Source organism: Nicotiana attenuata, unplaced genomic scaffold (genome assembly GCF_001879085.1).
Source record: "Nicotiana attenuata strain UT unplaced genomic scaffold, NIATTr2, whole genome shotgun sequence".
Classification (NCBI taxonomy): Eukaryota; Viridiplantae; Streptophyta; class Magnoliopsida; order Solanales; family Solanaceae; genus Nicotiana; species Nicotiana attenuata.
This window is the reverse complement of record NW_017670935.1, coordinates 116,847-134,371: the sequence shown is the minus strand read 5'-3', so window position 1 is coordinate 134,371 and position 17,525 is coordinate 116,847. Positions and strand designations below refer to the sequence as shown.

Here is a 17,525-nt window from a genome sequence, read left to right as displayed (position 1 = left end):
TGAAAAGGTGTATCCATTGTTTAGCTGGCAAACAAAAAAAGGTATCCTTTCATAGCCATCCTCCCTCAAGAAATTATTGGAGCTAGTACACTCTGATTTGTGTTTAAAGTAAAGTCAAAAGGTGGTGCACTTTACTTTGTCACCTTCATTGATGATCATTCTCGTAAGCTTTGGGTGTATCCTTTGAAATCTAAAGATAAAACACTTGGCGTGTTTAAGGAATTTCAGGCCTTAGCTGAAAGACAGACGGGGAAGAAATTAAAATGTATTCGCACTGACAATGGTGGTGAATATTGTGGTCCCTTTGATAACTATTGCAAGGAACAAGGAATTCGTCATCAGAAAACTCCGCCCATGACACCTCAATTGAATGGTTTGGTAGAGAGAATGAATATAACTCTAGTTGAAAGAGTTAGATGCCTGCTTTCGGAGGCTAAACTTCCAAATATATTTTGGATGGAAGCACTTAACACTGTTGCCTATGTTATCAATTTGCCTCCTGCTGTTGCTTTGGATGGTGATGTCCCAGACAGAGTTTGCTTTGCCAAAGATGTTTCTTATGATTTGGGTGTAAAGCTTGTGTGCATGTTCCTAAAGATGAGAGATCGAAACTGGATGTCAAAACTAAGCAGTGTATCTTTATCGGTTATGGTCAAGATGAATCCGGGTATCATTTTTATGATCCAGTTGACGACAAACTTATTAGAAGTCGTGATGCAATATTCTTTGAAGACCAGACTATTGAAGATATTGACAAAGCTGAGAAGATGGATTCTCAGTATAATGAGAGCTTAGCTGATCGTGATCCCGTTTCTATTGCTAAGACAACTATTGCACATGAAGGAACACAAGACAATGATGGAGATAGTGATCAAGATCAAAATGATCATCATGGTGTAGATGTTATGGATGCTTCAGTTGATGAAGTTGTGGTTGATCAGCAACCAATTCCTGCTCAGGTAACTATTTCGAATGCTCTTAAAACCTCTCGTAGAAGATCTACAAGGGAGAAGAAAAAATCCATGCGCTATCCTCCTGATGAGTATGTACTTTTGACTGACATGGGAGAAACTGAGAGCTATGATGAAGCCATGCAAGATACTCGAAAAGATCAGTGGATAGAAGCCATGGAAGATGAGATGAAGTCACTCCATGAGAATGACACATATGAGTTAGTGAAATTGCCGAAAGGTAAGAGAGCTTCATCTAACAAATGGATATTCAAAATAAAGCAAGATAAACATACCTCTGCACCTAGATACAAAGCGAGGTTAGTTGTTAAAGGTTTTGGCCAGAAGAAGGGAGTTGACTTTGATGAAATTTTCTCCCCTGTTGTGAAGATGTCTTCTATTCGTGTGGTTCTAGGCTTAGCTGCAAGTCTAAATTTAGAGGTTGGGAAGATGGATGTCAAGCCTGCTTTTCTTCATTGTGATTTAGATGAGGATATTTATATGGAGTAGCCTGAGAACTTTGTAGTTAAGCTTGCAGATAAGCATGCATATGGCAGAAAATTGGCAGGCATGAAGCCCTGTCAATAGTTCCTCTACCTGAAGACACATTTGGCCCCTTGGCTTGAGGGGGAGTTTGTTGGGCACATGCCCATGTTGTCCAGCCAAAGGCCCAATGGCCTGATCCTATTCTCTTTTGATTTCTATTCCTATTCGGAATTGAATTCGGTGTTTATTCCTATTTTGAGTGGGTTTTGGCTTTAAGAGAAAGCACCACTCATTATTTATAAATAGGACAACCTTGGAAAATTATTCTATGCTCATTGATACAAGTCTTTGAAAGACTTAAGCACATAAGAGTGGTTTTTGAGAGAGCTTTCATCAAGAGAGAAGAGAGAAGAAAAGTATTTGTTTTGCTGCAGATTTTTATTCCGACCAGCCAACTTCAAATCTCATTTTTCGATTCGTTAACCGTTGGATCGGGCTGAAATTTTGACTGAGTGTTCGTAACATCTTGGTCTTTGATTTGAGCGGTGGAAATCGGATTTGGAGGCCGGTAACATCTGATTTCGAGCCTCGAACAGCAACTTCATTTTTATGAATTCTCCTCTTTCTTCAATTTATTAGTTGTTGCTCTTGTTGCTATTGTTGCTCCGTATTTGGCACTTGTTGTGTAGCCAATTTAGAGAACTTTTGTAACCCTCTTATTGTTATAGTGGAGCTCTTTGGATCTTTGTGATCCCGTGATTTTTACCTTCGAATTGAAGGGTTTTTCACATTAAAATTTGGTGTTCTTTATTTTCTTTATTTTCGGGTTTACCTCTTCCTCGATATAACACACCTCCACATGAAGAGAAGGGAAACGATCGATCATATAAAAGAAAGATATTTCTCAAACTTCCGACATCAGCCAAGAGAAACTTTAAGTGTATACTTCAGCATCATATTTCAGCCACACAAAGAAGGCCTCATCTTGTAGTATATAGAAGCTTCATTTTTTCACATGCATTCATTGCAACTAATGGTTCTGATCATTTACGATGCAGCAATAATTTTATTGTTTATATACATATCAAGAAACCTGTGATTTGATGGAGACGTTGTTACATCATTTTTAGTTACTACCTTAAAGAACACCAACGATAAGTTATATGTATGTTATAACCAATGCCGGAGCCATAATTTGAAGTTTATGGATTCAGAATTGTAGTTTGTTTACGTTATTGGGTTCTAAATTAGTCATAATTTATACATTATTTAATTATTTTCATAAGTCAAATACATGATTCGGGCTAAACCTATTTAATTCGGTCGAGCCGTATCCAGCATGCTAGCTCTGCCTAACAATAACATGATAACTACAGTTTCACGTGAATAGAGGGAGACTGATGGTCTAATATTTGCATACGTATCCTTTCTAATGTATGCCTTTGGCTTCTTTGGGAAGAAAATAAAAGCAAAAAAAGTTGGTTAAAACTAAGTTGAATGGTCGATTGAGGCCAACTTGTGATGTCAAGCAAGTTGATCTCTTTTTTGTAGTGGCTACTGATCATATACGTACCTCAACCAAGGAAGTAGTTATACATGTATATTTTAAAACCATCGAAAAGAAAAAGAAAATGAAGGTAGTAAAAATATGCTATTTATATTTTAAAATCCAAATAAATTCCGGTCATGTTATATCTATTTCTTAATGCTGTATTCATTTAAAAGAAAATTCCTACACCGAACATTGCAAAATAGTATTTCCATTTCGAGTAAATACTAACAAGAAACATAATGCGATGGTGAACTATCAAATTTTTCAACTGATTTTAGATAGAGTTTAAGTATCAAATGTAATTACTTTTTATACCCTAGGGTATCACTTATAAAGTAATTAAAGTTAACTTTGTTTAATAAACATAAATTGGTAACCTATGCAACTTGATAGTTGATATTATAGGTTAGAATTGCACTGATGGTGTATTGCATTGTTGGTTATATATAATAAAAGTATTTAAGCTTCATAAGGTTTTAGTTAGTGTAGTCGCCGAAACGGTTTTACTTGTTAAAAATTAACTACGTCGCGTAAAACAAGATACATAATTACGTATCTATTTAGTAAACTTGGTAATATTTGTGCATTGAAAACTTTTAATGCGCATCTGAAGGAGGATAAGTATTTGCTATTCGTCATTTCTTTCTAAAAAATTTTAATATACATTTGAGCTCAGTGAAATTGATGCATTAATGGTTGATGTCCCGCAGCAATAGCCAGTAGAGCAAAGAGTGGCATAAGATCATGCACGTACCTTTCTTAGTATATGTTGTTAGGACCGAAAAAGTAAGGTGTCATGCGGAAGCTAGCAAAGCAATATTTGAAAGACGATAAGTCTGACAACAAAAGAGAAATATACCCAAAGAGACACAAACATATATAACGTGGTTCGGTCAACTGACCTATATCCATGGCGGAGATGAGCAATCCACTATATAAAAGAGAGTACAAAATATCGAGAGAACAACCTCACGAAGAGGCAAACATAAGTGACACACTAACACTTGTCCCGTAAAGTTCTCCCTCTAAACACGACTCTCAAACCCCATATGGCTACATTGTGGATGCTACTGAATGAGAAGGATGGATCTTCAATTTATAGAACTCCAAACCTTTTCCTACAAGAAAAGGGACTAGCCAAATATGGAAGAATTATATTTTCCTTCTAGGAAAAGAAAAACCCAATTATGATAAATAGGTGGTCCTTTCCTTCATGAGATAGGAAAACCAATTATGGTAAGAAAATCTGGACAAACACCTAACAGATGTCCCGATGTGCAATAATATTGATTGATTTTTAAAATTTTATTAAACTATCCGTATAATTTAATTCACATTTATATTAGCTTGTTTGACTTATTTTTCATGTTACGAATTTACTTATTCACCCTTCTAATGTGAACTATAGAGAAGTTACACAATGAAAAATCTAGTAAATTCAAGACAATTCATGCAAAGTAGAAATGAAAAGTGACATGTAAGTTCCCATGGTCCACAACTTAGTAACTTTCCAGCTTCCAACTTGAAAAAACAAACAGCAGCCAACAACTATAAATAGCAACCTACAATCTTCATACTTTCCCATCCTTAGATATCTTCATATATAATTTGCATTCTTTCCAAATTAAAGTACATTTTATTTCTCAAATGGCACCTCATGGAGAAACTATTCCCAGTTCCAACATCATTCGAACAAAAAACCTAAACAAACCTCCACGTCTCTCAAACGATAGCCTAAACAGGACAATGTCCGATATCGTCTCGTTCGATTGGATGAACAAAGAAGAAACTGTTGATGAGTCAAATCTACCTCTAATATCCGACGTAGAAAATGCAAAATGCGAGTGTTGTGGAATGAGTGAAGAATACACTTCTGAATACATTAATCGTGTTCGAAAAATGTATTCGGGTAAGTGGATATGTGGACTTTGTGCTGATGCAGTGAAAGAAGAAACACAAAAAAATGGAGGAAAGAATGAAGAAGCATTAAGTATTCATATGAATGCTTGTAGTAAGTTTAATAAATTTGGTAGGGCTTATCCAGTTCTTTATCAAGCTGAAGCAATGAGAGAGATGTATAAGAAGAGCACTAAGGGAATAATGAGGGCTAAATCTATTAGTCCAAGGGACAGAATTCTTCCAAATAAGAAGGGTGGGATTACAAGAACAAATAGTTGTATTCCTGCAATTACTAAAGATATGAATGATCTTAATATTGCAAGTTAGCTAATATTATGGATAATTAAGCTTCGGAGGAAACACTTAATTATTACCCAAGTGAGGTTTTTTAGGTTTGTTTCCCAAGTTTTTAACCTTTTCTTGATCATGTTATTAGCTTTTTAAAGTACGTGCAAGTTACTGATCTATTGTTTATTCACCCTCACCGGAGTTGTGCTATAATAAAATTAAACTTGTACTGCTATTGATCTCAAGACTTAATTATTTTGTATTGTCTTATCTGATTGTTTGTTTTTGAAGCGTGCTTTCATTTAGCCAAGGAAAACAAGAAAAGATCAATGCTGACACAGTAATACGTGTATGTATTCGCCTTTTCGCTAAAATAAAATAAAAAAAAGTGCAAAACATCAGTGACTGATTTTACGACTCGAACTCTAATTAAACCATTCCGCCGTTTGCCTACTTTTTGTGCATGTGCAGTACAAGAAAGTGGAAGCCATCAACATATATTTTTGTTATTTCAGTCTTTCATGAGCTTGCATCCACTGTTTTGTAATCATGTTTCATTTAAGCGAAAAGAAATTAAAGGACAAAGGATGGCTGCTACCTCGGCACCAATAGTTGAATATGAACGAAAACAAAGAAAATTCAAGTATGATCCTAGCAAAAGATCACCGTAAGCAGAGGAGATCTCTGTGGTTAATTAGAGTAACTGATCGAGAAAGTTACTAGTGATATTCCTATTATGGTGAAGTGAAAGATCTAATAAAAAAAGAAAGGCTATTTTTCGCATATTCTTTTGCTCTTTGAAAGGAAAGGACAAAATGAAGCTACTACATCGCGCTAGTAATGGTAAAAAAGACTGAAACCACAGAAATTCAAGTATGACCCTAGCAAAAGACTAAGGCAAGACCACTGTGGTTAGAATAGCTGACCAAGATAGTTAGAGAGGTTCTGTTATAGTGAAGTGAAAGATAGTTCAAACACATGGTTCATACCATGTCATTTACTTAAAAAATTTACCATTAGAATTCAACAAATAGCTCTGGTTTTGTCAGTCTTAACCCATAAAGAGTTTTAACGCTAAATCAGCTTATCATGTACAACAATACGAACTTTAACCCCTCAAAACCACCCTTTAAATTGTTACTCCTAGTGATACCGAGACTATTAGCCAGTTGTGATTATCTTCCTCTGCCCTTCTATGCAAATAGTATATGAAGGTCACATTCAAAATAATCCCATATCCACACTCCCTATTAGATATATGTGACGATTTCAAGTAGCATAAGGCATCAAAGACATAGCATAAACTTCCTGAGTAGCAAGGAAAGCATAATAAACAAGTCTCACAAACCAAACTAGTTCAAAATGGTTCTTAGGGAGATATTTGAGGGTTCTTAGGTTTGAGTTTACTGATCCCTCAAAAACAGATCTAACAAAAGTATCTTAGACAAACGACCAGTTCACAAACATGAAACAGATGCAGTGAGGACTATCTTCTTCATTCATAACTTTCCACGCCACTGCTCTCTCATAAGAAATAGGTCTACTCATGCTCGACAAGCAGATGCCCCCTTGAAGACATGCAAAACCCTGTCAATGAATAATGGCAATATAGTTAGAACTGCTGCGATCGTGATAATCAAGGAAAGTTCAACATGATTAAGAAGCTACTGCTCGCTTTTTCCTCTTAGAAAGATAGACTACTCAAGAGTCTTGATTAGCAGTCGTGACGTCACACAGCAGCAACTACTACTGTTGCCCCAATGTTCCCCTTCACTAATTATTTTATTAGGGTAAAAGGGCAGCCCGGTACACTAAGCTGTGAGGTCTGGGGAAGGGTCGGACCACAAGGGTTTATTGTACGCAGTCTTACCCTACATTTCTACAAGAGGCTGTTTCCACGACTTGAACCCCTGTCCTCCTGGTCACATGGCAGCAACTTTACCAGTTACCCCAAGGCTCCCTTTCAAATAATTTATTAGGGTGCGTATATTTTATCTTGTGAATTTTTGCCGACCTTTTAAGAATTGGGTTTATTTCAGGTGTTACTGGATCAGTTTGACATGTTTAAAATAAGCAGACTGTAATCACATCTACAAGACCATTCAATCACTTCCTAGCAACATGCATTTTTTTCCCTCATAAAAGGAATACTAACCTGTTGCATTATCTGTGGGAACTCGGTGCAGAGGTTCTTCTTTCCATGATCATCGAATATTTTCTCCAATGTAATATCTTGAAGTGCGACCAAGGTTGTCTCAAGCATGTCAAGACCAGCCTGATTTGCAAACGTGAAAACTGGCATAGCCTGCATAATTATTGAACTTAAGAATTCAGTACTCAGAAGAACTAAACTTGCAACAAAAATAAACAATAAAAAGCTGTCAAAATCCCTAATTGACAAATCAGAAAAAAGTTCCTTCTAATTTGGCGGCATCAGAGGGCTGCATAAAGAGTCCCCAACAAGAAAAAGAGTGATATGAGATTGACGTGAGAAAGTGCTGAAACCTTAGCAGAGCAGCAGATAATAGCATCCGAGTGATGCCATAGGCTTTTGAGGATTGATTCACTTCCTTCAGCAATCGACTTCAGAAGCTCCACGCCCAAAAAGCACCTTAAGAAGCAAAAAATATAATTAAAAAATAATCAAGGGACATCTATGTCAAACTCCTTAACTCAATCAGAGTCAGACAAATCAAAGAAAGAAATCAAGCTAAAGAAAAGGTGGATCACACCCTTTTGTTAGAGGCAGGTAACAATTTTTTTTATATGACAAGAAAGATACACCAGAGTAAATGATGAACCAATTTCTGGAAAATGAGACACATGATAATCTAACCATTATACATATAAACCAACTAAGGTTGCCATAAAGTCATGTATATTCTTTAGAATCTGATATAGGAAATCACATGCACAATAGCTGACCTGTGACAATCATGACTTAAAGAGTGTTCCTGTTTTAGGCACACATGCAAGTATATACAACAAACCTGTAACTTTGGCAGATCCAACGAGCTAATGTATGTGCTTCAGGAGTCCCCAGTGGCAGACGAAGACCTCCATGGGAACCCAAGTGAGACGGTGAAAGTGCTAATGCAACCCTCTGAACAGATGAAATAATGCTTCGAACATACTGTCGAGCCATTGAAGCAACATTCTCTTGCATGTGGCTTTCAAATGCAAATTGAAAAGCAATTGTCATGACAGATCTTGATGTGCCACCATTTGTGTGAAGGTCATTGCCCACTTTGTTTTCAGCTGGGCCAGTCTCAAGAGCAGAAGTAAGATCAAGGGTACGGTTCGGACTGGAGGATTCCTGCACAAAGTTCCATATTAGCAAAAACATGGACGATAAGAAACCTCTAACAGAAAAAGTGCTAATGGGAGAATACAAATGCTAACCTTTCCAGATTCAAGAGAAATAATGCGAAACCCAGACGGGAGCAATGGTGCATCATCAGCAAACGAGGCATCAATAGGAGCAAATATGAGTTCGGCAGAGGTTCCAACAGCATTTTCATCCATTCCACTGCATAGCTGTCAAAAAGCATGTAAAGTGACTATTACCACAAGTATCAGTGACACAGGAAAAAGATTGCAGCCTGCTCAGAAACAGTGAAACACCCAAGTCTTATAGGAAACAAATTCCACAGTATCTGTTTCCAGATTCCTATTTTAGGAAGAGGGCAGGGAAATCAAAAGAGTGGTTATAAACCATGTTAAGAGCTAATCAGCTTTCTATCTCAGAATTGACCAATATGAGTCCAGTTAAATAGTCATGATATGCTAATACAAGTGTTAGGGAATCATCGGACACAATGCAAGAAAGTGAAACATTAGATGATCATGCATAATGACTTTTGCCAAACAAGATAGGAGATCTATTATCCAAAATGGATTAATCATGGTTCTAGATAACTTTTCAAAGCCTGCGAAATAACTAGGACGCTCCAAAACAAATATGTTAAGCAGCACGCGTATTGATTAAAGTTGTGTTTTTTCCATACTACATAATATACTTAAAATTCTATCTTTTCCACACTAAAAGTTTCTTTTTTGCCTTTGCTTGTTGATGTAATGCAATGTTCCACACATCAGAAAAAACTTTCAATTCAAGGAAAGACATTCTCATATTCTGCAATTAAAGTAGATGCAAGATACAGAAACATGGTCTTCAAATATGATAATTTTTTATAAAATTAGATTTCAATTTATACTGCACCAGAAAGGTTGAAAATATGGACAGCACAAGGACTAAATATACATGGGCATAAATAAAACTTACTTGCAACAGAAACATATCTCTCGGCATTATAGCATCCTCAGGAGAATGGCCAACTCCTTCCAACTTAATGACCTCCAGCAACTACTAAGCAAAAAAGGAGCACATCATCAGAAACTAAGACAAGAAATCACAAGAAAATCTCCAACTAAGAAAGACTGGAACAGTTTTAGGCATGCACAACAATGTAAGATTTTATAAATCTACTAAGCTTGCCTCTTCATGCTCAACAGTATGCGCCAGTGGAAGTATCACTTGACCCCCAAAGTTACCAACTCGAGCCCCAGGAAGGCAGCAGGGACCAACTTTGATGGCTGCAGCAGAGTAAGCATCAATATTGTTGTCTGCCCATTCAGATCGATGCTCCCGCAGAAACCTCAGAAGTATAGCAGGAGGCACATTCTGGACAATACAAACAAGAAACCTTTATTTATCCACTTGCACGAACAGGAAACCTGCAATCAAATTTTATAGGCTTCAAAGTATTGAGTGAAGTGAACAGACCTGTAGAAGCATCGACGCTTTTGCACACATAACTGCATTGCTCAAAGATGAAAATCCATTCGTAAAAGAAAGGTTTAAGCCCATCAATTTGTCAGGAGAAGAGTTCACAAGGAGGGTAATATCATCCATTCCATCACTACCGAGCATTGACCAACCCTCATCAGTCAAACCATTGAGAGCCTCATTGAAGCCTCTGCCAAAATAATTGATTTTAATTAATTAAAAAACTTTAGAACACCCGAAAGAGCATCCATCAAAAAGAGGATTTCCAAACCTATTCAACCTCTGGCTTAATGCGCGTAGAGCTGCTGGTCGTCTTCCCCAGTTAGTGACATTAGTCTGTGAAACCTCTTGTGCAATCTGTCTGAGGTATCGTAGAGCCTGCGAAGAGGATGCGATTGAGAGTCCAGAATGCAAATATTACTCTCCAATCCAACATGTGGTATTAACCAATTTGAAAAAAATTCTTACCGCCACTGTCGTCTTCTGAGCTAGCACTGCTGATGACTCATAAAGCGGGCGCAACACTTCTGGCACACTCCATGCCTAACAATAATAATATCGTCAACCATAACAGCGAAAGAGTAGGCACAGTGAAACAGAGCAGGAAATAATGGACTACAACTTTACCTCTAAATTCATATGATCGACAATGTGGATAATTGAACCACCACCCTCACAAGGTCTAATCAGGTATCCACTAGGTAGGATTTCTGCTCTCACAAAATTCTGAACTGGTGGCATACTAGGACCATTTTGAGTATTTCCAAGTGACCTTTCACACACCTAGGCATTTTATCAAATGAGACATGTTAGTTCACGCTGCATGTGAATAAACGTAAAGAAAGTGAAGGTGCAACTGGAGAAAATTCTCAAGCATTCTATGATATACAACAGCCGCTAAGTTATACAACATGGATTGTTACTTCCCCCCAACACATTTCAGTGACATTGGAGAAATTTACACAATGTCCAGAGAGTTCACATAATATAATTTTTTATATTAGAAGAGTACCAACTAGACAAAACAAATCCTTACCACGAGACTGCCATCATCCATAACAGTTGTATACCGCAACAGCCAGAAGTCACGGGCGGGTGCCAGCGTCGTTGGTGCATAAAGCTAAAAATAAAATATTTTACAAGTTCAAGAAGGTATAGGGAAAACGAATACACAAACACAAGAAGTAACATTACAGTAACCTACCTGCATGTAAAGAAGTTCAATGGTTCCACCATTGGCAGTAGGCAGCACATTGAGAACATCAATGGCCCGGCAGTCTCGAAACCAAGAGGGGCGATCCTTAAGGATTTCAGCAACCTGGGGAGATCTCACAGAATTAATTTCATGTTAGAGTGCCAGAAACATAAATTTAGAAATAGATGATCAACTTACCCTCGTTGGCTCTAGACCAACCAGGCCACAGGCTCGTGCTGCCACGCCAGTGCAACCATGAGAAATAGCTATGATTCCAATGGAATCCGGACCAGGCTATTCATTTCAACAGAGAGATGATTAGATAGAGCTAAATCAATATGGCTACAAAGAAAAGGGGGGGGGGGGGGGTTTGGACGTGTCAAGATACATTAATGTACTCACGGTTTCTGAATAATTGGTAATGATCAAGCAATAAGCCTAAGGGAGGACTAATGCACCAAAAATATAGTGGTGAAATGTCTATCCTAAGACTGTAAGATTGTGCATTTTGTAACTCTTCATAAGTTAATTATGGCATGAGTTATTTTCATCTCCGGCATGAGAAGATATTTTGAATAATTGAAATGTTTAAAAAACTGATCATAATGATGGCTGTTAACAATACAATCTATATTGTTTTAACAAATCTAAAGGATCTGTAGGAGGTTCGCTGCTTAGTGCATACTTAAAAAAATTATGATTGGTTTTAATTGAATAAAAATTTCTAGCAAATGATACCATTGGCCTATTTCCATACCTTACTCCAATTTAACATTTAGTTTATTATATATCTTACGTACTATAAATAAAATCGACAAAAATTATTCACAACTGATTTCTAAATAAAAATACAATTCCAATAAAATAGAATTGTAAAATACTACGGAGATTTTTTCGTTTAAAGGCCCTTCTGCCGGTAGAGTTAATGCATGAATTGCTGCTATTCAATTTCACACTGGCTTATGTTAAAACAATATGCGACTTACCGATAATTAATGGAGTAGTATAAGTATAGTAACAAGAGAGTGACAAACAAATCCTTGAATATCAATACAAAATCAGAAACCGGGATTATTCCAACAGTAAAAGTAATAATAATTAAACACGTCCTTGATGGTGACAAGACTCTTGAAAATGTAAAACCAGAACGCCAAAGTTCTCTCCCACCCCGGGGGGATAAAATTAGTTATACACTACTAATTTATTCAGTTTATCGTCTACGCATTGACATATATAAGAATTCTGCACTATCAAGTCGCCTAAAAGATATTTCCAGGTAAATCATCCATAGAGTGAGATTAGTATGCTATATGCTAGAAAATAAAACGTTTTACCTATAATAACAAGTTAAAATAAAACATTTTACTTTATTCTTTGACAATATCCGTGTATATAAGTTAAATTGTAATTTATTTAATTGTTAAAAGTTACTAGTACTATTTTGATATAAAAAATACCTTCATTCCAGGCATTTGGACCCACTCAACAGCAGTTCCAGTAGCCTTTGAAAGAAACTCTGTTAAAGTTTCTTCTGCAATGGACAAAAGCCTGAAAAAGCACAACAAAAAAATTGGCATAAGCTCACAAACACAAAAAACAAGGAAAATGGTCACAACTCAGAAACCACGATGTTTACAAGAAAAGGACCCAACAACTGTAATCCCACTCACTAACCCTGCAGGACTAGCATCCCTTGGCGGATGCTGAGATGTCAAATGGTGTTGACCACTCGTCACCACTGATTCACAACTCGTATCTTTTGTTGCAAGCGTTGTCTGCATTTACAGAAAGAAATAAACAAGACTTACTATCTTGATGATAAGGAACAACAATGGTTTTACATATATGGGAGGGAATTCTTACACTGTGAGTTTGCCTGCGAAAGTAACCATTTTCATAAACCAGTTGTGAAACTTGCTTCTGTAATCTATCATTCTCTTCCATTAATAGCTTGTTCATTGCTGTCAGCTTCCTATTCACAGCTTGAAGCCGTGACGCCTCTTTCCTTTGTTTCTCTCTGCATCTACATTTATCCAACACAAAATAAGAACTAGAATCAATGTTATTCACACATAGTCTAAAAGGGCAGCCCGGGACACTAAGCTCCCGCGCTATGCGAGGGTTCCGGGAAGAACGGACCGCAAGGGTCTACCATATGCCACATCACTTTACATTTCTACCAGAGGCAAGGCTTGTTTCCACGACTCGAAACCATGACTTAAGTCACATGGAGGCAAATTTACTAGTTACGCCAAGACTCTCCTTAGTTATTCACAAATAGCAGTAATTAGTAGGAATAGAGAAAAAAAAAAGAAGAGAATGGGATGATAAATGAAAATGGAAGTGCATATTATTGAACAAATTAAGAAAAAACATAGAGAAATGTAATTTTTCAAGCATAATTTAGGAAATAAAGGGGGAGTAAGATTTAATAAGAGAATATATAGAAAATTGTACAAGTACCTTCGATTTTGGAACCAGACTTTGATTTGTTTAGGTTCAATGTTGGAGAGAATAGGACATTCACGGATAAGTTGCTGACGGCGCATGGAACTAGGTTTAGGGCAATCATGATAAAGCCGCTCAAGTGCTTCAACCTGCTCAGGTGTATATCGGACATATTTTCCGTTATCCATTACTGACGACGTCTTACCATCCTTGCAGGAAGCCATTGCTTGATTTACAAAAATACCCTTTAAATTTTTACTTCTCAAAAAACAAGCACAGCACTCTGTTTACTCTGCTTCAACCACTTGAGACTTTTAGCATTATTCTTGTCTTTTCTTTGTTTGGAGCTCTGAACAAAATGAGAATGTCTGTGAAATGGAGTTGGAAATGACCTTTTCTTGGTATTACTAAAAGAGAGAATAGTTCTCGAACCAATTACCAAACTGAAACGGCACTATATATCCTTGGCGTCAAGCACTAGACAACTTGTTGTATCTTTCGATTTCAGAGCTTCCAGTAAACTAAAAATATACTAATTTATCTTTCACCATTACCAAAAAAAACCGAAGTCCCCTTGTATTTTTCCTTAAGCTACTACTAATACTTATCCATTATTATTCCTTAGAAATTTCCAAGCTTCTTTTTCCTTTCCCTTAATACAACCAAAACAGCAACCTTTGGATCTTGAAACAAGATAAGAAGTACTGGAATATTTACTAAAAGATCCAAACTTTAAGCCTCAGAAGAAGAAACAAATAGACCAAGAAACAGATCTTCATGACTATGAATTAGTTTCCAGCTGAGAACTTTAGTACCCAAACTTTGCAACAGCAGCATCTTTAATTAAAGACTTTCAACAAAAAAGCAAACCAACCTCAGCAGCCCCCTACCAAATTTTCAAAGTACGGACGCCATGAAAGACAGCAGCAGAAGATCTTGTAGGCATAATGATATTATCAGAGAACGGATCTTGAATTGAATACAGTGAATGAAAAAGTAAAGGTATAAACCCCGGATTTGAGAGCGACTGAGAGAGAGAAATAAGGCTTTTTATTTGGATTTGGGAAAGTGGTTTTAGTTGTATGTACGCAGTAGCAATGGGTATATCAGTGGTCCGTCTGTCAACTTCTTTCGGCTTTAGTACAGTGTGGGGAGAGAGGATATTCTTGGCTTCTTTTTACTCTCTTCAGGCCAATCACCCTACGGACTACGCCTATTACTACACTAGTACTATTCTGCTGACCGCTGTTCATCTCACCACATTTGGTATACTTCGGATTAAGACATTGTTATGACTATTATGCCCTTTACTTCCATACAAAATGAATTCTTAATTTCTTGTACGTGTTTAGTTATTTTTAAGTTCTTGAAAAAATTATAATATACTCCACTTTAGTTTATAAATAGCATAAGTTTAGTGAAACAAAAATGTTTTCAACAATAGGACACAAAGGTTTTATAAAGATCAGAATAAGTAAAAGCTAGACATGTTATTTGTGTGGGTTTATAGATTTTGTTGTAAAAGAAGTCAGAAAATTTAGTTTGAAATAAGTTTAAATGAAGCGTCATGGTAGTGATAATTCATTTTTTTGTCCCCAATCCACTTAGAGAGTGTTGGTCTCGAGTTGTCTAAATCATGAATTTGTTAAAGAATTTGATCGTTTTTATAATAGTTCAAATCACACCAAAAGCATGATATTTCTCACTTTTATAGAAATTTTTGTACAAAAAATATAGTACCTCTCCTTTGTACCTTGAGCTAGTGTTTTGTTATTTTATTTGTTTAGAAAAATCAGAAAATAAATTCTTGTTTAAAGCTTGCAGAAAATTTTACGCAAACATAGTAAATTTTATGAGAATATCCAATTGATGTAACAAACTTCAAAATCTAAAAAGTAGTAATAGCCTAACAAGTTAGGGAAATGTGAGAAAAGATATACAGTAAAATCATAAGTATATCTAATTTAGCATAAATTTCTTTAAAATTTAAAAAGGCTTCCCAAAGCCAAGAAAATGTAAACAAAAAAATTGAAAATCTAGTCATGAAAATTAAAAGGGCAAAAGAGGGAAAGGAGAGTAAGATATGGAAAGGAGAGAAAAGGAGAGGCATGGGAAGTATGCGTGGGTCACAGAGGACAGCATGATGAGTGTTTTTGCATGCGCCTCTGATTCTCTGATTCTCTCTCTCTCTCTCCATTTATTAATTACTCTATCTATTTCTTCTGTTTCTTTCTAAGCCGAGATACACTACTTTATACTACTACTCCTTTGTATTTGTACATTATACTTCTACGTACAATAACCAGCTTTTCTACTACGTATATATATATACGATTTAGTAGTGGTGTGGTGGCCTGTAAGTCACTCTGCATACGACATAAAAGTGACAGAAGTTACTTGACATGACAAGAATCATGTCACAACCAACACATATGCTATGACTTACATACACGACAAATAAGATGGCGACGAGTTGGTGGATCGGTGTCGTACGTCCTCATTTCCAAAGAGTCCGAAACTTAATTAATGAATTTTTAGACACAAAGTACGTTTTTAATGTTTTAAAAAAAAAAGTCACAAAAATGTGTATTTCGTAGGACTATACTGCGAATCGAGTTAACGGAAATTTTGTTAATAAAAACACAGCGTTTAATGTAATAGTTGGGCCCAGCCTTATTTAATAAAGTCAATTCGCAGTACTATACTGCGAATTGCCTTAATTAAATAAGGCTCTTCTTCTTCCATCTTCCCCGACATTCCAGCCCCCCTCCATTCAAAAACAAACTCAAGAGCTCCTTTCTGTCCCCCACCCCCCGTTTTATTTAAAAAAAAATTCGGGCCCACCAGTCCCATAAAGAGCAAGGCGTGTAGGTCCCACATACACAAAAAGCTTTGGATACCGTGTTTCGAGTGCAAAAATTCAATTTCAACAATATTCAAAAAATTTACATTGAGGTATTTCAATTTAGTTTATGTCGAAACTCGTATAGTCATGCATATTAGTATTGTTTAGCATGTTTCCATTTGAATTTATGTTAAGTTTGTGTTTAATTTTGTATTTTTTATATACCCGGATTGATTTATTTGATACCCGAATTTATGTTATGTTTGTGACCAAAAATGCTACCGGATTGTTTGTGTTATATTTGATTTATACACCCGAATTTATGTTATGTTTTTGTGACAAAAAATGCTACCGGATTGTTTGTGTTATATTTGATTTATATACCCGAATTTATGTTATGTTTGTGACCAAAAATGCTTAAAATTGATAAATAATTTGTATTCTTATATAATTTGTATTAAAATTTGATAAATAATTTGTATTGTTAAATAATATTATTTATTTTGTTTATTTGTATTGTTAATGTTATGTTCATATTGTAGAGCCTTATAGCGTAGTAAAATATAGTATCTTTTAGCGAAGTAAAATATAGAGCCTTTTAGCGTAGTAAAATGTAGAGCCTTTTAGCGTAGAGTCTCAGTAGCTAACAAAATTCTAAAAATATTGAAATTGAGACGCATAATAATTAAGGATTATTCGGTGGTACCGGGCCTCAAAAATCAAGCCTGGAACCCATACATAACTATTATCTCCAATTACAAAAATTTATAATTTAATTTATTAAGTTAACAAAATTCTAAAAATGTTGAAATTGAGACGCATAATAATTAAGGATTATTCGGTGGTACCGGGCCTCAAAAATCAAGCCTGGAACCCATACATAACTATTATCTCCAATTACAAAAATTTATAATTTAATTTATTAAGTTAACAAAATTTTTAAAATGTTAAAATTGAGACGCATAATAATTAAGGATTATTCGGTGGTACCGGGCCTCAAAAATCAAGCGTGGAACCCATACATAAATATTATTTCCAATTACAAAAATTTATAATTTAATTTATCTAAAAAT

At 35.9% G+C, this 17,525-nt stretch overlaps 2 protein-coding genes across 3 annotated transcripts; one reads left to right on the top strand and one right to left on the bottom strand.

Annotated features, from left to right (window-relative positions):
* Positions 1-4,577: 4,577 nt before the first annotated feature.
* Positions 4,578-5,420, top strand: LOC109244607. Its single transcript, XM_019411727.1, has one exon. It carries the CDS (start codon positions 4,636-4,638, stop codon positions 5,212-5,214), a length of 579 nt encoding a protein of 192 aa, XP_019267272.1. The 5' UTR covers positions 4,578-4,635; the 3' UTR covers positions 5,215-5,420.
* Positions 5,421-6,449: 1,029 nt separating this feature from the next.
* On the bottom strand, positions 6,450-14,814 carry LOC109244609 (homeobox-leucine zipper protein ATHB-15-like). 2 transcript variants are annotated; one of them, XM_019411729.1, is made up of 18 exons: positions 13,623-14,813; positions 13,023-13,182; positions 12,834-12,934; positions 12,617-12,707; positions 11,358-11,453; positions 11,169-11,282; positions 11,001-11,084; positions 10,592-10,747; positions 10,433-10,507; positions 10,236-10,342; positions 9,962-10,154; positions 9,674-9,859; positions 9,461-9,541; positions 8,578-8,712; positions 8,166-8,491; positions 7,681-7,786; positions 7,331-7,480; positions 6,450-6,762 (listed from the first exon to the last, which is right to left on the bottom strand). In XM_019411729.1, exons 1-18 carry the CDS (start codon positions 13,829-13,831, stop codon positions 6,616-6,618), a joined length of 2,517 nt encoding a protein of 838 aa, XP_019267274.1. In that variant the 5' UTR covers positions 13,832-14,813; the 3' UTR covers positions 6,450-6,615. The 2 variants fall into 2 exon arrangements, with proteins under 2 accessions (XP_019267274.1, XP_019267275.1); XM_019411730.1 differs by having other exon boundaries at positions 6,503-6,762; positions 10,245-10,342; positions 13,623-14,814.
* Positions 14,815-17,525: the final 2,711 nt, after the last annotated feature.